Source organism: Epinephelus lanceolatus, chromosome 6, assembly GCF_041903045.1.
Source record: "Epinephelus lanceolatus isolate andai-2023 chromosome 6, ASM4190304v1, whole genome shotgun sequence".
Classification (NCBI taxonomy): domain Eukaryota; kingdom Metazoa; phylum Chordata; class Actinopteri; order Perciformes; family Serranidae; genus Epinephelus; species Epinephelus lanceolatus.
In genome coordinates, this window is record NC_135739.1 from 8,540,948 (window position 1) to 8,567,919 (window position 26,972).

Below are 26,972 nucleotides of genomic sequence, written 5' to 3' on the forward strand. Positions count from 1 at the left end.
CATTAAAAAAGATTAGGAGAGACTATACAAGCCTTAGGGGGCTGAGTAAAACTGTTAACTTTGCATTTCAAACCACAAGGGTGGGGGATTTTTTTTTTAAGCAAGCTTGGGGAAAACCCCTAAAGACGCAGAAGTTCTGCATCTTTTCAGACTCATCTAAGACCTTGGATATTATTCTCTCAACTTTTTTCCTGCTCCTTATTCATACAAAGCGGATGCTCTCGACTGTCCATTTGCATCTGTCTATTTCAGCACTTGCACTATGACCATGGAAGAATTCCCAGTCAACACTGCAGCATTCACTAATCTCCCTGCCGCTTTTAGTCATATTGTCTCTGCACAATCGGGCACAATAGTCACATTTAACAATCCGTCAGCCTCAACACAGTCATGCAATTGAGGGTATCAATTTTCTTCCTAAAATAGTTCAAGATAAGGCACATTAAATATGATTAAACAATGTCTCTGTGGAACATGACGGGACCTCTAGCTGTTTCCAACTATCTTTCCGTTTGCAGATAAAGTGTGTTATACACATATGGGGAACTTTTCACTCTTCATATCTTATATCTACATATCTGATTCTTTTTTTTGGGGGGCTCCTTCAAGTGATAGTTGCATGACAGCCCTTGCCTTTCTCAAGTGAATATTTCAACACTGTTTTCAACCCTGTCACATAAATTAGAGCACATTTACTGGGTACCTTGTATCACATTTGTCCTGAAATACTGTCCCTGTTATTACCATTACTAATTTTATTATAGTGTTATATGTAACTGAGGTTGGGTACTGTTCACATTGAACTGGTGCCTCTTAAAGGAGAGGTCCCAACTGGTCCGAGCACGGGGTCCAGATTTCTCCTTAGTTTCGTTCAAGGTCCACACAGTTCAATACATTCAGCGCCATACTTGCGTTTGGCCACGTCGTCATGTTAATTTGCTGTCTCTGTTAAGTACAGTAGCTATCCGTTAGTCACTTACTCTACAGCAGGAAACAGCACTTCAAAATAAAACCTCTGTGCTGGAAATTCAGTGTGTTTTGTATCAGACTTGACACAAGTCACTTGTGGTCAATTCAGAATGAACCCATGACCCACGTTTGGACTACGACCCACCAGTTGGGAACCAATGGTTTACAGTATCTGGAATTCAGGTACCAGTACCCAACAGAACCTTTTTTTGGTACTACTTTCTCTGTAATGACAAAAATATAATTTTTGAACAAGGTGCAGTGACGTAGTAGACTAAAAAGCAATTCAGGTCCGCTACTCTTTTCTAATCACAGAGTTAATCTTCCATTTCTGTCTGCTCGTGTGTGTGTGTGTGTGTGTGTGCTCGTCTAGCAGTGAAACAACCCCATTACTAAAACAATGTAGAAGAAAAAATAGACCAGACCCTTTAAAGTACACAGTTTGATAATCTACCCTGCATGTAACTGCAGTAGGTCTGAGGCGGTACAAAAATTTCATGTCATGTTTATCCTGGAAAAAATAATCAGGATTCCTGAGATTATCCCCATAATCATTATAATATGTTACAAACTCTTAAAATGGCACTAAACATACTAGAATCAGCTTGCAGCTTAACAAATAAATGCCAACAAAGAAACTCCCACAGTCCACAGATGCCTCACATGGAACAAAAGCTGACGCCCCTGTACCCGAGGTGCTGTGGTTTCTGTCTACTTTGGGGAAACAATTTGTAGCAGTGTGGTTCAGAGGTCTTTTAGATGCTGGAAAGGAAAGGAAAGGAGGAAAGGAGATGATGAGGAAAAGAGATCCAGACACACAGTTGGGATTCTACGTCTCGTCGCATTTTTTTCAATACCGTAGATAAGCAAATGACCATGGTGTATGATAACCAACAATTTTCATATTACGGTATACGGTTTCATGGTTTATCCCTGCAACCCTGTAGGACTCATGTCTTTTTTAAGAACCATCTTTTGTAGTGACAAACAAACAAACAACCTTTAAGTCAGGCTTTAAACTATCTGAATAGGCATCATATCTTTCAATATGAAATAAGCCAATGACTGATTAAGATTTTGTGTGCAGGCTGTTTGTAGAATAAAATCGTTATTTAAAACAAATTACAAATAGATGTTTGTGGGTTTAATATCAAATTACTGAAATGTCCAAATGGTAAAAGTGAATTGATTCTAAGGAGTTGCTGTATTATGTTCCAGGAGTCAGGTGCACTAAAAATCAGCTTTCCCAAGTTCAGACCAAACTCATGGAAAATGAAATGCAACAAAGAGTGGATCTGTTCTAACCTGTGTGTGACCTGAGTGTTTCTTCAGATCTGTTGCATTTAAATCTGCAAACATTAAAAAATATTCACAAAGTACATCCTAAACTTTACACATGGGAGTCGGACTGTAAAAGAACGGAGAATCAAACATTACGTGGGAACAGTTTAGATTCAGGATTACTGGCGCTGCTGTGGAAGAGAACTCATGTGGGTTTTGGAGATGAAATAAAAAGTCAACATTTCTACAAAATCAGTTACCAATTCTCCAAGTGGCTCCTCCTGATAATATCACAGCTATAATATTTGTTCTGTGGCTTCTGTTTTTTGACATGCACGGACTGAAGTGGAAACCGTTACACAATCATGATTTTTATGTAGATATATATCTCAAAGTAAAGCCCCACAGATACTGACATTTTGAAGCGGATACTGATATTAGTATAAAGTGAATGCTTCAACGATCTATTGGCCAACAATTCATTTCTTTACATAAACAAACAAACAAGATAGTCAACAGGACATTTTACAGTGTAAAAAAACTATGTGTCAGTGGTGAACAAACTAACGGTGACAATGCGTCCAAATGAGCTCAGTCCCAGTTTTGCATTTCTGTGCTGCAATATCTTACTCATTGGCCAACAGATACACTGACACCAATATAAGCTATAAAGGGCCCATTTATTGCTCTATTTTCATTTCAAACAACGTCAAATCATCATCATCATCATATTGGTTCATCATGACTGAATAAGTGCATGTGCATCAGTCCCACTGTGTCATCTGAAATTTTAAAAGGTCATGCAGAGCTCAAACCAGGGGTGTCAAACTCATTTTAGTTTATGAGCCACTTAAAGCCACATTAAATCTCAACCGGGCTGCAACAATAAAACCATCAAATAATAAACTATAAATAAAAACATTACATTCTGAAAACCATTTATCCATTACAAAACAGATGATGAACAGTAGAGCTGGGTTACGATACCTGTACCAATACCAATTAATATCAATACTTCATTCCAGGGCTGCCCCCTCAAAAGTCGGAGATTCCAATCGTCAGTCTGAGATGCCTCAGTCGACTGAGACTGCTTCAAGTTGAGCAGTCGGGTTTTTCTGCTAGTCAGCATGCTGTGCAGTGAACTTCTAGAGACGTATTGGTCCCCAGATTTTGCTGCGGTATGAGCGCTCTTGACTTTGACGCTAATTTTTGCAACAGAAAGCTGCAGATGTGACGCAGTAGCACCATAAGGCTCCGAGATAGTTATCTGCTGTCTTCTGGTTGGAAGTGGTGAATTTAGAGCTTAATAGTACTTAATACGAAGCGGTCTCTGGCTTTTGTTTGATATCTACTGTCGGGGGAAAAAAAAAAAATTGCACATTAACGATCCGTCATTTGCTCATTTGCCCTTGGCTTATTTACTATATAACATGAATGCCGCTGTCACACTGAACGTCCTGCTGGGCACCGTTCAAATTTAAAACCATTATATGGAAGAAAAAAAAAAGACTGACATAAATCTGAGTCAGGTACAGCCCTACTTCATGCAATACCCCTAATGTGAATGGAGTGGCGTGTAGTATAGCCATTCTTCCAAGTGTTTCGTGGCTTCTCAGCACGCTAAACTGCTAACTGCTAACTGTTAAATACACCACGCTCAATTTCACCACAGACTGTGTGGGTTGTAGCTGTTGCCGTTGTGAGAGTCTGCCCAGCTGCACACACAGTGACACGGCAAACTGTGGGCATCACACAGCTTATGTAACCAGCTATTAATGGGTTTAATGACAGAAGTGAGCCATTATGGTGTTGGTGTGAGTTTGCTGGAACTGTTTAACAGCTCAGTGTTGGATGTTAGCCCCTGCTGCTCTGTTAGCTCATGCTAACTGGGCAGACGCTCGGGCAGCAACATAAAGTTTGCTGATCCAGCAAGGAGTTGAGATGGTCCAGGATCAGACCCCCAGCACAAAAAGAATCAAATGCAGGTATTGTTTGACTGGAAACGTTTTGATGTTACTTGGTACTGGGTTATTTTAGTCCATACCTCAAAGGTATCGAGTATCGATACCCAGCTCATCATCTTTTTTTTTTTTTTTTTTTTTTAAGATATTTTTTGGGGCTCTTCCAGCCTTTAATGTACAGGACAGACAAGCGTGAAAGGGGGAGAGAGAGAGGGAGTGACATGCAGCAAAGGGCCATAGGCTGGAGTCGAACCAACAGCCCTGCACATGGGGCGCCTGCTCTACCACCAAGCCACCGGTGCCCCACCCAGCTCATCATCTTAAGAAAAAAAAGAGTGCTATTTCAACAATATGGCTCAGTTTGTCTGCTACTTACTGTCATGACAGGTGTATTTTATACACTTTCATTCCCGTGCAGTAATGCTGGCATCACCACACTAAACTAAAGTGGAAGCCGCTGAGAAAGCAGATTCAATTTTCCACTGCCTTTCAAACCATTTACAAATCTTATGTTTTGGCAGTGCCTTATCAACAGGGTTCCACACATACTGTTTTAAGATAAAAGTCTGATACAGATTCTTTTGTACTGATGCTGCTGATTGACAATATTTTGCACAATGTTCAATATCTTTAAATATGACCACAATAAGTATTGTTATAGACTTGCTCCTGAAACCTGGCACCTCTTTGCCTTCACAAGTGCATCAATATCAGGTGTGCAAAGTTATCCAGTGGGCCAGATTGGACCCTTTGGCGGGCTGATTCTGTTTGACACCCCTACCTTAAACAAAAATGTTTCAGATTTCACAAAAAGAGAGATTTTCACTATGGCAATACAAAAATTACAGACACTTCAAATAGAGAGATCTGAATACACAGAATGAGTCAGGTAGCAGTCACATGTACAGTACATGACATGCGCACTCGTTGGTTTTACTACCAAGACAACCCAAAGACAATGTAGTTGAACATTAGGTCCATGTTTCAAAATTCACAGTTATGTAATCCCTTAAAAAAAAAAAAAAAAAAGCTGGGTTCAAGAAAAAAAAAAGTATGTAATATTTTGAGTATGATGTAACAACATCATATAAAGTAGGGCGTATTATTCACTGATGCAACTAAAAAATCTTTTTCTGGGCTACTGTGTGAAGAAAAAAAAAAGTCCCCGAGAGTCACCGATCGTGGCACTTCTGCAGGCGATCTTTACAAAAGAGGGAAATGTGTGTTTTGTAGCTCTCGCAAAGCAGAAACTAATTGTTTCATTCACCTCCTGCAGTACTACAGGCCAGGCTCTCACCACACACATCCCTGACTCATCCCTGTAATGAGGCTTTTTCATGCACTTGTGACCCGTCCTGCTTCAGGAGGTGAAATACTGCACAGCTGAAAATGTCCATCGCTTACAGCGTGTCGATATCATCAATCCCTGAGACGGGAAACTGTTCTCTCAGAAGCTGTGTGTGTGTTTGTGTGTGTGTACTGTAAGCTCGCACATGTTATTGGGAAGATGGATAATGTGCACTGACAGCAGTTGATGGTAAGCCTTTTAGCATTGTTACTGGGACTTCATGATGTAAAGAGGCAGGTTATATTGACTGTCACAGCGTCCTGGCTCAAACTAAATTTGTCATTGGTTCACCCTGTTAATAAAAGACAAAGGGGTGATACTATGCAGTTTATTTGACTAACAAACATTGACGGAACACATTCAGCGCCCGAAGGCATGCTCCTCTCTCCACAGTTGGCTGCCCCTGTCAAAACTCAGAACCTGCTGCCAGATTGACCTTAAGGTCAATGGGTGCCACCGGCGCTGTGGCAACATCTCTGCTCCATGCAGCAACAAAGCAATCAAAGAGAATAGCAGCGTATAAAACAAACAGAGAGGGGAAAAAAGTTCAACACCGCCATCGTTACAGAGCTGCCGTGTCATCTTGACGCAGTTCTGGCAGATCATGGAGATAAGCTGCGGAAACACACAATCGCACACTCGTGGTGTCAGAGCCCTGAAGAGTTAAAGTATCCATTGCCAAAAATAGCTGCCTATGGCTTTGACCTTTTATAAGGAATAAAAGGGGCTGGTTAGCATACCAGTGTCATGCCTGTGACAGCGGCAGTTGAAGCCAACATTCCTCAGCTTACTGTCACCATCAGAGGGAAATCTGGATTTTATGAGCAAACTGCATTCTGTTTAAATTCAACAACATAGCTGAGCATTCATTTTCCTCATGACTGACCTTTGTTTTCACCAGAGACCACACGACAAACCAGCACTAATAACCAAAAAGTTGTGTCACGACATGCACCTTATTACATGTGTTCTGACTGATTTAAGCTTCCCTTAGGCTGGAATACATTTACATCAAAGTGTCTCAGTGTTGTGACCGCCAAAACACGTGAAGGACATTCCCGTCATTACATGCAGACAGCAACATACACATACATAGAAACAGTAAAAGGATCTCCCTAAAAACAAGGGCACAGTGTCATGGTGTCAACACTGCAAAGCCTCCAACTAGACAATGAGACAAAAAGACCAGGTGAGACAATGAGCGAATTTAAGCTGCTCTTCACATGTTTAGTATATTTCCAAACAAGCACAATGAGATCATCTGACACCTGTTAAGTCAAACATGATACAGGAGAACTAACCATAATCAGACAGCATTATACACTCAAAATAGAGTGCTAACTATAGAGAGCCGAAGTGAAACCTCGGGGGGCCGCAGAAATTAGAAACCCTCATTTAAAATCAAACCAAAATTGATAATCATGCAAATTACCAAAAAAATCAGCCTCACAAACTTCTTCAAAAATTCACTGCACAGCTCACTCAACACTGACAGTACACATAGAAAAACAACACGTTCCATAAAGGCTGCGCAATATATTGTTTTGTTTTAGAAGAGGCCAGATAAGCGACCACAACTGGTTCAAATATAACAACAGCAGGACAGACAATTCCAAACAGCAGATTAGTTTTTCCTCACTGCAGAAAAAATAAATGATGAGACAACACAAGAAAAGAGTGCGACTAGAAGGAGGAAATGACGTATTACGCCCGGGACACACTGCCTGCGTGAACAGAACCAATTTTCGGTGCCAGTGTCAACAGGTTTTAGTAGCCAGCGCTGCTCAGTGTGGCCACTGCTCAGCTGCGGAATATGCAGAGAATAGGAGTCTCACCTATTTTTGCGGTGTGACGTGCGGTTTTCAGCAAAAACAGCCAGTGTACTGTAAATGGTCTTTTGATAACCGTATTGACATTGCAGCACCTTTCACTACAGTTTCAATGTCTACATCACTCATAGACCTTAAAAACATATTAATATTTCTTTTTAACTCAACACTTCCTGTCTCCGTTTCAAAATAAACGCCCCCTGACTACATTTTCGTGAACAGAATCCCTTCATTTGTTAACACAAGGCTTTTTATTGTGAAATATTTGTAGGGCCGTGTTGTTGACAATGCAATGGCTCCATAAATGAGGAGTTCCGCCTTTCTATTGGTAGAATACAGTAGTTATAGCAGCAGGCAGCTCTACAGCAGCGCCACAGCAGCAACGCTGTCTGTGTGAACACTGCATATGTGCAGCACTGGGGTCGCCGTCACGCGCTGCTCACACAGGCAGTGTGGCTCTGGCGTTATTTTATTCTATTAATGCATGTATTGTAGTGATTATTATAGCATAATACATATTTCTGAACGTAACACTTGTTCAAACAGTCTAATGAAGCACAATGTACATATTTGTATATTTTTATACACTTACAGACTAGTACTAGTGTTATTGTAACAACATGCATGTTTTTATTCCTATTTTATTTTTACATACTTCTATTCCTTACTTTTATTCTATAATTCTCTATTCTTCACATTGGAGCGACTGTAATAAATCACAATTTCCACTCAGGGATCAAGAAAGGATTTCTGATTAAAGGATTTCAGATTCTGTTGCACTGTAGTTGGACCCAACAGTTCCTATATATCATACCAAAATATAAACTAGAGACCTGTAGAGAGATAAAAATGCCTACCAAGTTGTGATAATTATCCCTTTAGCCCCTGTACTAATAGGGCCCCATTCTATTTGTCTGTTTAAAGTTCTGGGTGCACTAGTTAACTGTCAGGGGCTAGTGACATCAGATGGTGAAGTGAATAATCTAATAACCTACTTTTATGATAAGATGACATTCTTTGGCACATATAAATGCAATTTTGGGATGACTGCCTTATTTACATTAATAATGGCAAAAACATATATACATGCCTTTTGGATGTTTTATTCCTTATTCCATGTCCGCCTATAATTCATGTGTGTTTAGGTGTATATATTTTTTAAAAGGAGCAAGGTACTGATGAAATCTTTGCTGCATTGTGTGCAACAACTGTCTTTGAACATTCAGTCCAAATTTGACATTCTGATCATTATTTCCCGAAATTCATGTGATAAGGCAGACACTGTCCTTTTTGGAGAAGCCTCAATTTTGACTATTTTCAATTTTGGGGAGGACCCAAAGATCATCGAAAAATTTTTTATTAAGTGACTAGATAGGCAGGTCTATCATACCAAAATGTAAACTAGAGACACAGAGGAAGTCAAAAATACCAAAATTGTTTGGTCCCTTTAAGTGATACCAATTTGTGAAAATTAGCCCCTTGGCCCCTGGACTAATATACTAACAAAAGAAATGACTGTTTAACTGTTAAAATTACAAACGGTTGGAATTTTAGCAGCAAGTGCTGCAGTATAAATACATACACTTGTTCAGGAAGACCACAAAAGAAACTCCATTAAATGTCAAGCTAGCAGCTAGTTAGCTTAGCTCAATACAAAGACTGGTAACAGGGGAATACTGTGAACATGGCTCTGTCCAAGACTCACAAAATTCACAGTAACTTCCTGGAGGCTTGTCATCACCGTGGGTGGAGACTCAAGGACTCCCTCAGACAAAGTCAGGCTGTTTCTCTCCGCTTCCAGTCTTTATGGTGAGCTACGTTAATCAACTGCTAGCCATAGTTCACATTCAAGAGATGTGAGATTGGTGGCAATTTTTTCATGTAACTGTCGACAAGAAATCATTTGTGTATTTCTTAAAATGCCACTATTTCTTTAATCTGATTATTAATCTTATTATGTCATTTTGATATATTATGCCAGGTATTGTTACCTATACTTCCACCATCTATAATGCTGCCACATTTGCAAAATAACACTGTACAGTCTTATGCCTTTGATCCATTCACTCCGTTCCCACCAGGGAGGTTTGTTTTGCCCTTGGTGATGGAATAAAATAGCTTCCTTGCATCTTACATTTGAACACAATGTGGCACATGATTATACCTGACATGTATGTTCAGTGTTTATCCATGTATATACAAATTAACTTCTGAACCCCTCATAAGGAGATACACAGCGTTAAGGTGTTAGGGATGAGTGCTCCTGAAGGCATGAAGAAATGAAATGGGGGGACCATCCCTTGAGATGTCTCCAGAGTTTGAGCCTCATAAGAGGAGCAGAAGAAAGGTCACCAACCCTATCATACTCCGAGGGAGCTGAGAAGACGGCAGGGTGGTCTCGTGTCTGCATTCCCTGCGACCGTTCAGCAGACGCCATTATCAGTGGGAGACTTGGGAGCGAGCAGTGAGGGCCTATCATTCTGCCATGTTGTGACAGCGAGTGCCATCCGCAATGCTCTGCCTGTTGAGAGATGGGAGTGTCACGGCATGGCTTGACTGGCACAGTGTGAAGCGAGGCCTCCTTCGGGCACTCATGTGGAAGGATCCATCTCAGCAGCATTTCAAGCACTTGGCTTCAGCTAAACTGTCAGCAGACTTCAATAATGCCCATTTGTTTTGTATGGACATGACAACGTATTACACAGACATCAAGCTATTTGACACTGAGTTATAAAAAAAAACAAAAACACCAGTGTGTGCTGCAGCCAGTCTGCTGACTGTTTGGTTCACTTGAAGTATTTACTGTGTGTAAGGGAACCGAACCAAGGGTAAGACACTGACGCAAAACACAGCAAATGATCTATAGCTTTGAAAACACCCCACATTAATGAGTGTCTGGAATTATTTGATGGAAAAGCGCAAAATGACTCAGAGTCTTGAGACTAACCACAATAGAACAGGACCCTACCCAACCAAATGATACCTGAGTCAAGTCCCAGATGAGGTCTCAAATACTAGGAACCATTGAGAACTTTTAAGGGTGCTTTCACACCTGCCCTGTTTGTTCAGATTCAACAAACTCAAGTTCATTCACACCCTTAGTTTGGTTCATTTGGGCAGGTGTGAACACAGCAATCCAAACAATTGGACTGAGACCTTCTCGAAGAGGTGGTCTCCGTCCGGTTACAATTTCTTCAACGTTTGCTTTACTTCCTGGATTTTTCCCACATGGAAATTCTGACCAATCAAGAGCAGCTTTCTCACACAAGGCATTTGATCTGGTCCGCTTGTAAATACTGCCATGAGAACACAAACCAACTCTAGGCAATTATACAACTTTGTGACAAAATCAGGAGGGTAGTAGCACGTTCTGATGAGATACTTTCTACTCAACTACTTATTTACCCTTAATATAATCAATAATAATTAATATATAGGTTTTAGTCCATTCCAATAGACCTGTCACTACAGGTAGGTTGGTCTGAGCGGGCAGGTCTACTCTTCAGAACTGCTCACTTCCACCAAAATGGCCGCCGATATTAGCAAAAAATATGCATCGGCATCGGATCGGACTGCATGGAAAAATGCCGATCCAAGAACTCCGATCCAGTTTTTGACTGACAACAAAATAAGTGAATACGTACAGTACAGGCCAAAAGTTTGGACACACCTTCTCATTCAATGCGTTTTCTTTATTTTCATGACTGTTAACATCGTAGATTCTCACTGAAGGCATCAAAACTATGAATGAACACATGTGGAGTTATGTACTTAACAAAAAAAGGTGAAATAACTGAAAACATGTTTTATATTCTAGTTTCTTCAAAATAGCCACCCTTTGCTCTGATTACTGCTTTGCACACTCTTGGCATTCTCTCCATGAGCTTCAAGAGGTAGTCACCTGAAATGGTTTTCCAACAGTCTTGAAGGAGTTCCCAGAGGTGTTTAGCACTTGTTGGCCCCTTTGCCTTCACTCTGCGGTCCAGCTCACCCCAGACCATCTCGATTGGGTTCAGGTCCGGTGACTGTGGAGGCCAGGTCATCTGCCGCAGCACTCCATCACTCTCCTTCTTGGTCAAATAGCCCTAACACAGCCTGGAGGTGTGTTTGGGGTCATTGTCCTGTTGAAAAATAAATGATCGTCCAACTAAACGCAAACCGGATGGGATGGCATGTCGCTGCAGGATGCTGTGGTAGCCATGCTGGTTCAGTGTGCCTTCAATTTTGAATAAATCCCCAACAGTGTCACCAGCAAAACACCCCCACACCATCACACCTCCTCCTCCGTGCTTCACAGTGGGAACCAGGCATGTGGAATCCATCTGTTCACCTTTTCTGCGTCTCACAAAGACATGGCGGTTGGAACCAAAGATCTCAAATTTGGACTCATCAGACCAAAGCACAGATTTCCACTGGTCTACTGTCCATTCCTTGTGTTTCTTGGCCCAAACAAATCTCTTCTGCTTGTTGCCTCTCCTTAGCAGTGGTTTCCTAGCAGCTATTTGACCATGAAGGTCTGATTGGCGCAGTCTCCTCTTAACAGTTGTTCTAGAGATGGGTCTGCTGCTAGAACTCTGTGTGGCATTCATCTGGTCTCTGATCTGAGCTGCTGTTAACTTGCGATTTCTGAGGCTGGTGACTCGGATGAACTTATCCTCAGAAGCAGAGGTGACTCTTGGTCTTCCTTTCCTGGGTCGGTCCTCATGTGTGCCAGTTTCGTTGTAGCGCTTGATGGTTTTTGCGACTCCACTTGGGGACACATTTAAAGTTTTTGCAATTTTCCGGACCGACTGACCTTCATTTCTTAAAGTAATGATGGCCACTCATTTTTCTTTAGTTAGCTGATTGGTTCTTGCCATAATATGAATTTTAACAGTTGTCCAATAGGGCTGTCGGCTGTGTATTAACCTGACTTCTGCACAACACAACTGATGGTCCCAACCCCATTGATAAAGCAAGAAATTCCACTAATTAACCCTGATAAGGCACAACTGTGAAGTGGAAACCATTTCAGGTGACTACCTCTTGAAGCTCATGGAGAGAATGCCAAGAGTGTGCAAAGCAGTAATCAGAGCAAAGGGTGGCTATTTTGAAGAAACTAGAATATAAAACATGTTTTCAGTTATTTCACCTTTTTTGTTAAGTACATAACTCCACATGTGTTCATTCATAGTTTTGATGCCTTCAGTGAGAATCTACAATGTAAATAGTCATGAAAATAAAGAAAACGCATTGAATGAGAAGGTGTGTCCAAACTTTTGGCCTGTACTGTATAATACGCGCTTGGATCGGATTGGTAATGGTATCAGCCAAAACTCAAGGCTGTAATATCGGTATCGGATCGGAAGTGAAAAAGCTGGATCGGGACATCCCTAATACCCAGTTTGCCGTCTACCATCTGCCAGATTCCATGTGAATGCAGCATTAGTACCGCTAAGAGGAAATTAAACTTAATGGGTTTAATTTCTACTTGAAAAAGAAAAATGACAGTGTGCAAGTCATGTAATCGGCGTATGTCCGAAGACAACGTAAAACCGGTAACACTGACTACTGCGGCAAGCCTAACAACCTCTAGTCTCATTTGTTACATGACAATCTAAAAACACATGTATGACTCACAGAGTTTAAAAATATAACCATGAACTCTGCAGTCCATGTCACAGGGTCACAGCCTCAAAGAGCTCGACAGCAATGAACCAAACTGAGCGGTTCATGTCGTTTTTCTCGACAGCATTAACAGATGCACACTTCAGTCTCCAACATGGACACAAACAAAGAGACGGCTTCAGTGCACTTCACTGACTGACTGTTAATTGAGGTGGAACCATGACTGTAAGTGAGTCACACATCTTTGGTCCCAGAAGTTCTGGCACTGCCAGAAGGCAGCCAAGTGACAGCTGAGTAGCTCTCCTTCCTCAGTTAAAACACCCCCACTTAAAACACACGTGCACACACACACATACACACACATATACACACACCCCTCTTGATGCAGCGCAGCACAACTATGGAAGTTTATCATGGTGGTAAGTGTATGGAGGCTGAGGCTTTCAATATTTTATTTACAATGCTGCACATTATCGTTACGCAGCATGAGGATGAATCAGACAGGAAGAGCTTTTTAATTTCAGCTTACATCTTATCAAACCGGACTGAATCGGATCAGAACGAGGTGCAGCCTTAATGGAGGTGGTGCATTAGAGTTTAATTGGGACAAAAATGTCACTGCTTAATGTGGAACAAATTCCTTACTTGGTCCCTTCAGTGGTCACAGAGCAGATGAAGTGCACCAGCACTCGTGTCTACTTTTCTTTCAGTGACCATCATAACAAAACACAAAAAAAACAAAGCCTCTAAATCAGGTACTGTGTGATGAACTAACAACACCAGATATATTTCACTGCATGTAGAAAGGGAACATGATAACACACTGTGCCTGGACAAGCTGTCACTCTGTTGCTTGCATTCTCTTTGTGTTTGCATTTGTACATATTAACTGAATATGATTGCTAATTTTCGGCCACCTGCTACAGGCATTTAGCCAAAGCTATCAATCTCTCTCTATGAAGGAGGTGAATACAAATTAATGCTGGACAAAACAAGTTATCAGAAAAATTCAGCAAACAAATCAGCTGGAGGAAGAGCTTGTGTGGATTTAAATACTGTGACACTCATTCATATGTTGACATCTCATTATATTTCTTATGTTATCATCCAGTGGTAGATTTAAATTATATTGCTAATAATGTCCTACAAGTGCATACTGGCTGTGAAAAAATAAAACACACCCTGATGTTTGACAGTGAACCAAATACAGCACAGACGATGCTGTAGAATCTCAGCAGCAGGGATTGCGATGTGTTTGATTACTAGAAATGCACCAGAGCTCGGTGTGAATTAGAGGTCACAGCGGTCAGAGCTTGTGTAGCCTCCACCGAAGCAGCGCTGCTGTTCTGTCGCTTGATGAGCGCACTATTTTGACACTCATCTGGGCCTCCTTGTTAACTCCCCCACAACAGATCTGATGTGCTTAGACAGGCCTACGCTGCATATTAGTGGGGCTGGTTGGGTGCAGATTGCAGTGCAGCACACTTGAAAGGTTTAGCATGAACACGCTCTCTTGTGTTTCCGCCAATCACCGTGCCAGAGTTAGAACTGAGGACAAAAAGCGTTATCAAATCTTAGAATTGGATCTTTAACAGGGTGTGACGTAGGGTTGAAAATATGTAGGGATACATAATGCAGTGTACAGAACATGTAGCAGCTGAACGTGTCGCCATCAGTAAAGCTGGCTGATATAGCTCATTTTGTGTGTGTGTGTGCTTTTAAGGGATCAACCATGATGTTGGGCTGTGATTAGTTTTTTTCTGGACACTCATTAGCTCCTCTGTAGAGCCTGGCTCAGGTGGAAATGTTTTGCCATCATTCTCCTCGCCATTCTGTATAAAACGTACAAACACAGAGTCCGGTACATTGCTGTTATGCCGTGAGGCCATCAGTGGAGGTAGAAACAGAACCAAATCAGCATCTGTGTAAAATGACACTAGACACCAACACCATTTTGTTATATGTCACGCCTCTTTAGCTTTCTGGACACCAGCATGCATATTAAAATCCTACACTGGGGCGGCATTATGCCAGCGTTGTTTGGCTCAGGGTAAAAAGGTAAAGCCAGCACACTTAACGGATCTTCCTTGTGGCAGTGTTGTGGAATCTCGGTTTAATACCTCGCCCCAAGACTGCATTCACACCAAATCAGGCGCTGCAGTGAAAACACCAGTCCTCCCATTCACCTGTATGTGAGTAGTGTATTAAGATTGAGGTGGTGGGGCAGCAGCAGATGCCAAAAAATTGAGGCAACAGCAACCCAAGCTACGGTGGCCAATCATGTAATCAGTGATGAGACCAGAGGAAACGCACAGTATCCTGTTGAGGGTCGTGGGGGGGCTGGAGCCTATCCAAGCTGACACTGGGCGAGAGGCAGGGTACACCCTCGACAGGTCACCAGACTATCACAGGGCTGACTCATAGAGACAAACAACCATTCACACTCACATTCACACCTACGGACAATTTACAGTCACCAGTTAACCTAACCTGAGGAGTACCTGGAGAAAACCCAAGCTGAGAGCATGCAGAGAAGAGCTCCCCCACCCTGGGTTCAAACCAGGAACCCTCTTGCCGTGAGGCGACAATTCTAACCACTGTTATACAGTCTTTTTCAATGATAAAAATCAAAGTGACTATAAGAAATAAAGTATGTATCAACAGCTCGTGTGTTTTATCCTACAAAGGAGAGCACTCGCTTTGTGTCTTTTGTGGAGGTGGAGATGCAGCAGTGATTATCAAAGGGAATTCTGCAGATCATTTAAGTCGACATAAACAAACTTACTGAAGATAAATACTCACTCAGTCACTGAGATGTAGAGACTGGCTTTCTATAGTTGGTCTCCGCCCTCCACTCCCCCACAAATGGAATGGACACTTGCAGCATAACCTCAACCCTTACCTTAACCTCATTCTACCCATAACACTAAAATCAAAATCAGTTGTGCTTTAGGGATCAGTGAAACATCAAATAAGGTCCACAAAGTCATATTTGAGTAGCAGATTCATGATTTTGAAGGATATCAGATGCCAAAACATTGACACTGTTTTATTAACTCCGAGTCAAGATTTTACAACTCTGGAAAGTTATCATGGCAGCAATCTTAAGCGCTGTATCATACGCAACGTGACTTGTTTGAGCTTCTCGCAGACGTTTCACCTCTTCAGATCTGAAGAAGCCTCTTGGTTGAGGCTTAAGATTATCAAGACCTGGATGACTGAGAATCTTTACCTACATGGCAGCAATAGTTATATGTTTTGTCGTGTCGACTGTAAGGTGAACAGCAGAAATAATCTGTTTACAATTCAAATAATCCACAATAATCTACAATGCAGAATCTAGCCAGATGACGTCAAGTTGTGTTGTTGCACAAAATGAGCCCGGCTAGGTTTTTGCCGGACAGAGAGCTAAAGTCAATCCAAACACAACCTTGACCCAGGCCGAGCCAGAATATCCTAACTTCTCTATCTAAAATACAAATCCTCACATCCTCGGCAACTGAACCTTAAAAAAAAAAAAAAAAAACAACAACAGTTCAACCCTGTCGTTTCCACACATTAACACTCAGTGACACGTCTTTTCACCACAACATCTGAGTCTTCTTTGGTAGCACTACTGTCTGCTGGTTCTCTAGTTCATGTCACTCAAACAGCACTTGTGCAGACTGTGAGAGTGTGTTCTGCAGGTACAGTAGAGGCTACTATGTCAGATGAAGTGCGAGAAATGTTTTGTTTCTAACAGGATGAACTTTGTTTGCTGCCAACCCTTTGGCCACAGATTTTTTGCAGTAAATCCGTCTGGTAATGTATGGAATTTTACATTAAAAGAATTCGTCCAGGGGCACCGTGTAGCTCACTTCGTAGAGCAGGCAACCCATGCACAAAGGCTGTGTCTCTTCCGCAGCAAATGCAGGTTCGATTCCAACCTGTGGCCCTTTGCTGCATGTCATTTTATTTGTTTATTTATTTATCTATTCAGTTATTTATTTAAGAAAAGGGACAGTGTGCATTCATCAACATTTTAACAAATGTAAATGCACCCGAATTAGCTGAAAGACTAGTTTTCATCGGCAGTCCCGTGGCCAGCTGTAAAAAGGCACCCTAGAAATATTAAAATACAGCATGTAAAACAGGTTAAAAACATATTTACACATCACATATAATACAGTTACAGACAAAATCCACTATCACATTAAATATTACATGTATCAGTGTTCACATCTTTGCGTGTCAACTAGCCATTTCTTGGCATTAAACTTTAATGAGTGATATGATGGAGACTCTCTAATTGTTTGTGGTACAGAATTCCACTGATGCGATGCCCTGAAGGAAAATACGGCCTGGCTGAATGCAGTTTGTCTCAGCGGGATTGTGCATTCTCGCCTAGCCGTTTCCCTTTCACAACACTGTCTTATCAAATAAAGGCTAAAAAGCCAAAAAATAATCTTAAAATAAATAAATAAATACACTGTCTGGGAAAAGTACATGAGACTGAACTATGACTTAAACGTCCAGTGTGTAAGATTCAGCTGGAGCCAGTGTTTAGTTTGTCCATTCAAGGCTACTGTAGAAACGTGGTGGTACAACATGGCGATCTCCATAGAAGAGGACCCGCTCCTGATGTAGATACAAATGGCTCCTTCTAAGGTAACAAAAACACAGCAATTTTTATTTTCAGGTGATTATACCCTAAAGAAAACATACTTATTATATTGTATTCCATTTCTTTCCCTTAAATCCTGCACACTGGACCTTTAAACAAAAAAGCACAGACCAACTGTGTGTGATGTAAATGAGAATTGAAAACTTTTACAAATAACATTTTGTGCAATAATGTTCAAACATCTCTGATTTAAATCTCTCATGATGAGAAATAATAGAACCCTCTCTCAGAATAAAGAGCTTCATCATTATAATCAGGTCTGGCTTAATTTTTGCTATCGCAGGATAAAGCAAACAAACTGTAACACAAACTTAGTTAACTGTGTCAAATAACAAATGGCATCTCAGACGGAAGTGGAAAGAGAACAAATGGGAATTATATAATGATCACATTTCATTACCCACTGTTATGCCACAGAGAATACCAACTAAAGCAAACAAAATTGTTTTGATGTCTGTGAAGCGTCAGTGCCGGCTGAATGTTTGCAGGAATGCTACTTAGATTTTTATGAATGAGCAGCGACGTCCGTTGCAATTTCATCTGGGAGGCGAGCGCACATAAGGTCCCCTTGCTGATTCCAAATTTAATGTCAAGAGGAAGATTCCTCTCCCAGAAGCTTGAAAGGGAGAGCACGGGGGGGCCTATTGATTTTGGGGAGCTGGCTCTGTAATTGCTTGCGCGCAGAAAGCTCTAAATCAAGACTGCTCGTTACTCTTTGGCTTATAGAAGCGGAAGATTACTGTGCAGCAGTTGTGCCAGTGCTGGAGTAGAAAACCTGGCCCATGACACAGGCCAGTGTTATGTTGTAGAATAATGCATTGAAAGAACTCGGGCACGGACTGACAGGAGCAGCTGGGTAGGGGAAAAGGTCAACCTGAGTTAATCAGCTAGAATCAGCATCAGCTGAGGAGAATAACAGCGTGTGTGTGTGTGTGTGTGTGTGTGCATATGCTCGTACTACTGAAAAATAAACAATCAAATAGAAAGCAACTCTTTTCCATGTGCAGAAAGCTCTCAGATGGAAGACACAGCCGCAGTAAAAGGGCATCATGACAGAGATGCTGTCTCAGACTGCAAAAACAGGGTTAAGTCAACAAAATGTCTGATACATAACATTTCATGATTAATACATATCATAGCATGTATGCGTACTCTGCTGAGACACAGGTGGTGTGGCTCCTCACTCGTAACTCAAAAAGCTTGCAGCAGGTTGTGATAAAAATAAACGTGCAGCGACTTTGACCCTGACAGGTAAAAGCACCACGACAGCCATACATTAGTTAGTATGACTGTTCGCAAGCTGGGCTCTCACAGAGCTGTACAGGTGCACATCAATTTTTCAAGTCATGTTGACAAAAGCTTTCAGACTCCTGCTCTGATATATATACTGCATGTTTTCTACCCAACACAGGTGTGCACTTATACTATATTTTATTTAGGAAAAAAATGCCATGCGTTTCAGCAGTTGGTAGCTTCACGTCCTAAAATGTGTTTATACTTCTGTGCCATGTGTATATGTGTACTTCTGTGCATTCTCAGAATGTATGTTTTCAGTATACAGTGTAAAGATTCAATAACTTGTAAAACTAGCAGTGTGTACAGGATATATAATGTATGTATACCACAGCTACACACAACAAACAATTAGCATGTTTTGTTTTCTCTGCAATTAAAGGAGTAGTTTGACACTCATTCTCTTTGTTGCCACAAATTAGATGAGAATATCGACACCACTCTCATGTCTGTGTGGTAAATATGAAGCCAGCAGCCAGCTATCTATGCCAGGAACATATTGCCCGCGTGAGAAGCACATAGCAGCTCCATCGCTGAACTGATGCGGCTCGCAACCGCTCAGTGTTCACACAGACAGCGTTGCTGCTCCGGTGCTGCTGTAAAGTTGCCGGCTGTTATAACTACTGTATTTCCACAATTACAGGCCAGTACTCTGCTCAGTTATGGAGCCTTACAGGCCTTTGTATTGTCAACAACACAGTGCTTCAAATATTTCACAATAAAATGCCTTTGGTTGACAAATGAAGGGATTCTGTGGACAATAACATTGTCGGAGGACTTTCATTTTGAAACTAAAACAGGAAGTGTTAAAATTAACAAAGTAAATATTTGTATTTTTACAAGTCTGTGAGTAATCAAGACATTAAGGCCCAATCCCAATATACCCCTTAACCCTACCACTTGCCCCTACCCCTCCGTTTTTCGCGTTCACGCATAGGGGTAGGGATGTCCCGATTCTCATTGAGGCAGAGGGGAAGGGCGGAGTGCTAGGGCTATATGGCCCTCCAAACTGAGTTTTTTCAGAGGCACACTTCAAAGCGAGTGCTACGAGAAATCTCCCAGAATGCCTTGTGAATCACCGGCAAGATGGCAGGGAAGGCTTCAGAGGCAATGAAAGAAAACCATAAATGTAAGTATTTTCTTCATAACTAAAGATTTAAAGACTATGATAACCATCCTGAAATGTCGTTTCAATGTATTATATACATTTGTTCTAACAAACATAACAAAAATAAATGGCTAGTTGTGAGGTTTCCCTGGCAACATACTCGTTGTGTCTTTTTATGACGTCACTGACGACTAATGATGACGTTTCCGGGTATGAAGGGTTGTCCCATTTCATAGGGGAATATTTCAACCCCTACCCCTTGTAACTTTGTTGCAAGGGACAAGGGGCACTTGAAAAAGAGGGGTAGGGGTAGGGGTAGGGGTAAGGGTAGGGGCAAAAATGAGAAATGGGATTGGGCCCATAACTGTACTAAAAGGCAGCATTATGTCAATATGATCATAAGACCGTATTCACAGTCTGTTTTCACTGAGAGCCACATGGCCACGCGTACAAAATAGGCAAGACTTCTATCCTCTAGATGTGCCATAGCTGAGCAGGAGCCAAGATGTGCCTGAGCAGTGCTGCTCATGTGGGCAGTGTGACCCGAGCGTTAGACCTTATCCACACATACACAGGTATACTTCAAACAAAGCTTGTTCTGTGTATTTTGGCCTTTCGTCCACACAAAAACTTTTTGGTTTGTGAGGTGTCACGAATGAGGCAACATTTCCTGCAATAGCCGATGTGATCAAAACAGTACTGGCTCTAACCTCACTAACAGGACGTTTTTACATGTTTACACATAAATGCACAGTTCCTCTTCCACTATGTTGAGGAACAGAAGCATCAGAATGCGCCTAAGAGGCCACTGCTCCAGGAAGCCTTCTGATAAAAGCTTTAATTCCAGGATTCTTCTTCTTCTTTGTGTGGCTTAAGGGTTACGGTTATGTCACTGGCTGTTGGTTTGGGATGTTCTTAACAGCGCTTCTTGTTTTTTGTTTTTGTTTTCATTTGGATAGACAAAAAGTGTTTGTGTGGACGGAAGTTGTTGTTTTGTTCTGAGGAAAACCCCTGTTTAAAAAAGAAACTGTGTATATGTGGGACTAGGCATTAGCATAGCATAAATCTGAACAGAAGCAAAGTCTAAAAACAACAATCTGGGATTTTAAAGGGGGTTATGTGTGGGACTATTTCTTCGGTTGGTTAAAAAAGAAATCACATAAGACACCATAACAAAAAAGCATTGCTGTTTTTACGATTTCTGAACCAGACTACCCGTTTCCAGTCTTCATGCTAAGCTAAGCTAACCAGCTTCCGGCTCTAGCTTCATGAGAGTCGCATCAATCTTCTTGTCTTCTTGGAAAAAGGCAAATAAACACATTCCTCAATATATAAAACTATTCCTTTAAAGAAAAGTCTACAAGACAAAACCAACAAGCCAAAAAGTTTCAGACAAATCAGTGAGTGCATCAGTCAAAGCAGAGCAGCAGAAGCAGAAACAGTCAATAGTGTGTGACTTGTATTTAATCCTCACAGCAGCATTATCAAGATTTCTATCAGTGCCTGCAGAGACATCTGTGGGCAGCTGGATAATGCAGACTGTCAACCCCATAATACAATGTCTGTATTCTACTAAAAACTGTTAAATATCTATTTGACTGGTCAAGAATGTATTTCACCATATTTTATGAGCATATAATGTTATGTTATTACTGTATGGCGTTTAACACCAGCAGCACCCATGAACACACTGACTCACCACAACACTAAACATACTAGAAATCACCAAGTCGTATTTTACATACTTGTCTGTAATGTGTATAATTTCAGAACCACACAGTTCATTTCTTTTCACTCTGTATCCGCTATGTTTCCCCTGTGTGGTGCAATAATTCTCACTTTGTGTGTGGTATACCCATTTTGTTCCCTCTAACCAGGGAGTCAGGAGTCACAAAACCAAAGGACGAAGGCACTCGCAACCAGGAGTCTTTTGTCTGTCTCTGTCACACTGCACACTTCCCTCAAAATACCATGTTTCAAGTGTCACTTTATACAAACGCAGCGTGTGCACTCTATGAGTCTGAGAAAAGAGTATCTTCACAGATGTGCTATAAAGGCTGTTAAAGAAAGACTTCTATTTCCCATCCAATTCAAGAAGCTGTATGCGACTTCCAAAGCATATCTATGATTCAGAGTCTGAGCCGAAATTGTCTGCACACGACTCTAAACATCGAGTTGCTGAACCGGCAGCTAGAGGCTAACATCTCTGCCAACACCAACAGCAGGCAGGAAACCGTAGGGTTGGCACTGCGCTTCCGCAAAACCACTGTGGGTCGAGATCGTGTTGTCAGCGGTAGCTGCCTATATACGCACACTGCAGAGTGGCATTGATGAGTTAGCCAGTGGGTACACACACTGGGAGTCATGTGAACATAAACGTGTGGCCCAACCGTCTACCACAACAATTAACAAAGAAGCCCTAATTACAACACACACAAGGAGCATGACTTGATTCTAACATACAACCACATAGGTCGTACTTTCCTTCCTCTGAATATATCCCACAGGGGCATTTCTCAAATCAGTGCACCTACCGGTGGACGACAGAATAGCCCAAATATGACCGTTAACGGACGCAGACTTTTAACACACTGCTGCAGCTGCACCAGAACTTTATGGTAAAGTTCAGAAAAAAAGACCATGGCTTGGTTTAAAATGCTTATGTTTGTTACAAAGGTAACTTGATAGGATGTAATTAACTAACACACAACACATATATCGAGAGACACATGTTAACATACTGCGTTACGTTGGTAAAGGAACTACACGTTGACTTTTGGTTTCACACGGGTAGGGCTGCCCCCTAATAGCCGACCAAACATTCGTCTGCAAAATTTCATTAGGAGAACTCTATTAGGAGCTGCGCCTTGTCAAAATAAATCCAAACCTATATGACTGGACCATGTGGGAATCTAATTTGAAAGGACAGACACAGGAAGTGTCCACACTCAGCAGTCAGACAGGAGTCACGTTACAAAACAATCACAGCCAACAGATATCCTTCCCTTCTTCTGTAAATATTCAGTCTGATAAACATGGAAAAGTTGATCATGTTAGTGCAGGGCTACCCAGAGCTTTACATCTGTCTCACAGACAACAGGCCTGCACACATAAACAGCTCCTCGAAGAAGATCAGCTCAGTGTGACGTGCACTTGTAGATAAAATATAGGCCTATATTAATGAAGGTTCATTAGTACGGTTTTGTATTTCTTTGTAATGTAGCACAGTGTTAACAATGTTACTGATACTATTCTTTTTCACACCTTCAACTCAAACCACCAAAATATATCATTTAATAATTAAATTAATATTGTAAACATGCGGGCGACTAGTCGACCAACGGGCCATAAATGACAACTATTGGTCGACTAAGAAAATTCTTAGTCATGGGCAGGCCTTCACACTGGACACAAACACCAGTCCTTTGGATGGAAGTCCTGTGTTTGTTTGGATGCCATCACTTCATTATATCTTAACGAAGCAAATAGATGTTTGCTGCTGTAATTATGCTTTGAATATTGTATAGAGTTCCTTTAAAGTCACTATCTGAGCTACACTGACATAATAGGTCACTGGATGTAAATATGTACATGTTGTATGAGGGCACAGACCCTTATATGTAGCTAAATGAAAAGCTCTGTCAATAATTCATCACTTCAACCCTGTTTTCAGTCCAACATATAATAAATAAATAAAGCAGACAACATGTAGACATGGTAACTACACAGTAAATAAGCCACAGAATAAAAACTGTCATACCTTTAAGAATTGTTTGACTTTAATATAGTCCTTTGGTGATAGCCACGTCTGTCGAAAAACCTTTCAGGTATTACATTATTGCTCGAATATCTCACCAGAGACATGATCTGCATGGTGTTAAAAGCCCCTCTGAGTCTTCCTACTCCAAACACAATTGGTTAGGTTTTTTTATCCGCCTGTCCTACATTTATTGTGTGTCAAACAATTTAGTGAACTGCCCAAGGCTTTGACTTTTTGAAGTTGCTCTTAATATCGTTTAATATCAACTAATGATATAGGTCAAGGCTCATTTTGTCATTACCGCAAACATCTTTAAAAGATGCAACATATGGGTTTGTTTCCTGCAGGAACATACTTTGTTACAGTGCAGCATTTGTTTTCAATCGTCGAAAATAATTCAAACATGCTGTACGTTCTTCAGTGATTTTAGTCAATAGCATCCTTCATACAGCAGTGCATGTTTATAAGCTGAGTGTATTGGGTCTCTTTTTAAGTTGTTGTGTATTTCAGCAGCTGTCAAAGAAACACTCAGGTCCTTTACTTTCTAAGAACCAGTTCAACAATTTAAAGAAACTTTTTTTTTAAAATGTAAGACTTAAGTTAAAGTATATAAGTAATATCAGGAGAATCTATTTTATGTACCAAATATAAAAAGACTCATTTTGCAGAAGAAATGGCTCTTAAGACACTTAATACTGATGTGTTTGGCGGAAGTGGTTTTTCACCTCTTTACATACTGTTCGGTATTTTTGTTAAGTGGTTACCAATCTAGGGTTTGGGCCACTCCAAAGGGTCAAAGGATAAATCTGAGGGGTCGTGAGATTAACGAGGTCTGTCTGAAGAAAACAGTCTTTGGTAAAACTGCTAACAACATCTACAGAATGACAAGGAGCCCCAACTAGACAGGCCATTGTAGTAGACTATCACAGGGCTGACACATAGAGACAGACAACCATTCACACTCACATTCACACCTACGGACAATTAAGAGTCACCAATTAACCTGCATGTCTTTGGACTGTGGGAGGAAGCAGGAGCACCCGGAGAAAACTCACGCTGACACGAGGAGAGCATGCAGAGAAGGGCTCCCCCACCCTGGGTTCTAGCCAGGAACCCTCTTGCTGTGAGGCGACAATGCTAACCACTGCACCACTGTGCCGCCATTACTCAAATACAGTATTTGAGCACATGTGCTTCGTTACTGACTGTCAGTGTTTGTATTTGAATGTACGGGTGTAAAGTTGTGTTGGTATCATACTTGTGTGATCCGTGGCTTGTAGGGTGAGCTGCTCTCCAGGTCTGCCAGGATGCTGGTGAGGGAGTCGATCTCAGCATCCAGACTGGAGCGTCTCTCCTCCAGGGTCTTCTCTGGTCCTTTCATCTGCGAGCAGACATCACAAATACAGTACGATGAGCGTACTCACCAAAACAGCCTGTGATGACACTTGGTTAAGTTACATCATGTAGTTGCACTCAAAAGTTAAGGACAGATAATCATCAATGAGGAGTAATTCTGACTCTGTGCTGCTCCGAGACATTCTCTCCTGCTTTTTTCACCCTTCTTACACTTTGGATTACAGCTTGTGAGTTCATGTTTCACCTTGACCTCAGACAATCCTTTTGAGAGCCACACATCAATAGCACAGACTTCTCTCAGAGAAACGCGCTGAGAAACAAGAAGCAATGTATTGTCTGAAAGACAACTTTCATAAAGCAGTGCACTATTCACCTCCTGCTTTTCAGCACACTTGGATTTACAGTATCTCATTCTCCATGCATTATTCATCACAATCTCAACCAGCAGTATTTCAAACAAAAAGGTCATTTTTTTTAGAATTAAAGTCTGACATTTTTTATTCCATATTTTAAACATGTGCTGTATAAAAGATGATAGGAATCACTCTGATTTTTATTTAACTAGTTTATTATCAGAGGAAGCTTGAAAGCGTCAGTAACAGGATCACTCCAGCAGCCTGAGACCTTGCTGATTTATTCATCTACATTTTTCCAGTTTCACCTCAGAGAAAACACAACCTCAACATGTACATATATATAAAAAAGACACAACATATAACAAAACTGTTGCACAAAAATCTGCAAAGTACCTAATATGATCTGACCGTTAGTGACACTCGGTTTTCTACAAAATTCCCGGGAATTTCTCCATGGAACGACAGATATATTTTTAGTCTTCTGAACTATGCTGCAACTGCAAGAAGACTTCTTGCAATTGCCTGCGGGGGCTTTTTGAGTTGGCTGGATCAGTGACTGCTTCTTATTCTAATGTTATGTGTTTGGATTACCTGTCACAATCTATTACAGGCAGGGCTTGCCTCCATTTGGAGCAGAGCTGCTGCTTAAAAACATCTAAGGCAATCACGAGCGGGGGTAAACAAAGCAAAACACTAATGGCTTGTCTCAAATCAACAAAAGAAAAAACAGGCAAACTTATTTAACAGGGATAACGAGGAGGATGAAAGGAAACATTGTTGCCTTTGTGATGTGTTGGAATTTGCAGTGTAGGGCTTCGTAATGTGGACAACAGCCATGATGAAAACTAGCTGCTTTTGTCTTCCTCTCTCCTGTGAAAGGTTTTGGCATGAACGTGTCATAATCCCGTCATCTCTCTCAGCCAGGGTGATAAAGACAAGAGAACATTTCTGCCTTTTTCTGAGGAAATACCATTTAATCACTGATTTACTCTTTCAGCGTGTGTAATTTCTCTGCTGAGGCACAGAGAACAAGATACAAAGACATTTTGATTGATATCTATCCCTTTTTCTGAACTGCGTCTGCAGTTAAAGAGTTCTGCTCTGGCTACAGGACACATAATTAAGATACCAGTGGTGTATTAAGGAATTAAGTTACATGGCCAGTGTGATTCTACAGCCAATATTATAGGAGAAGAAAAGTTGGAGATGAAAACAGTAAAGCACTTTTAAAACTAATTAAGCACTTAATTTCAGGCCTCAGATATCTCTTACTCCGACTGTCTACACTGTTCAGAAGAAAAGGAGTGATGGCAGTGGTAAATAGGGAGTGAAACTAACTGTGGGGCCGGCCTGAGTATCTCTGTTATCATGTCCACTTCATATATTGTCTTGTGGGGAAAAGGTAGCTTTTCATGAGCTAAAAAAATCTGTTCAATGTGTT

At 41.2% G+C, this 26,972-nt stretch overlaps 1 protein-coding gene across 10 annotated transcripts in view; it reads right to left on the reverse strand.

The window, feature by feature from the left end:
• lpp (LIM domain containing preferred translocation partner in lipoma) overlaps positions 1-26,972 on the reverse strand; it is a 244,864-nt gene that overhangs the window by 110,126 nt on the left and 107,766 nt on the right. For all 10 annotated transcript variants that reach the window (XM_078168576.1, XM_078168573.1, XM_078168574.1 and 7 more), the window contains one exon: positions 25,078-25,200. In XM_078168576.1, the coding sequence (XP_078024702.1) occupies positions 25,078-25,200 (123 nt within the window). The remainder of the gene's footprint in view (positions 1-25,077; positions 25,201-26,972) is intronic.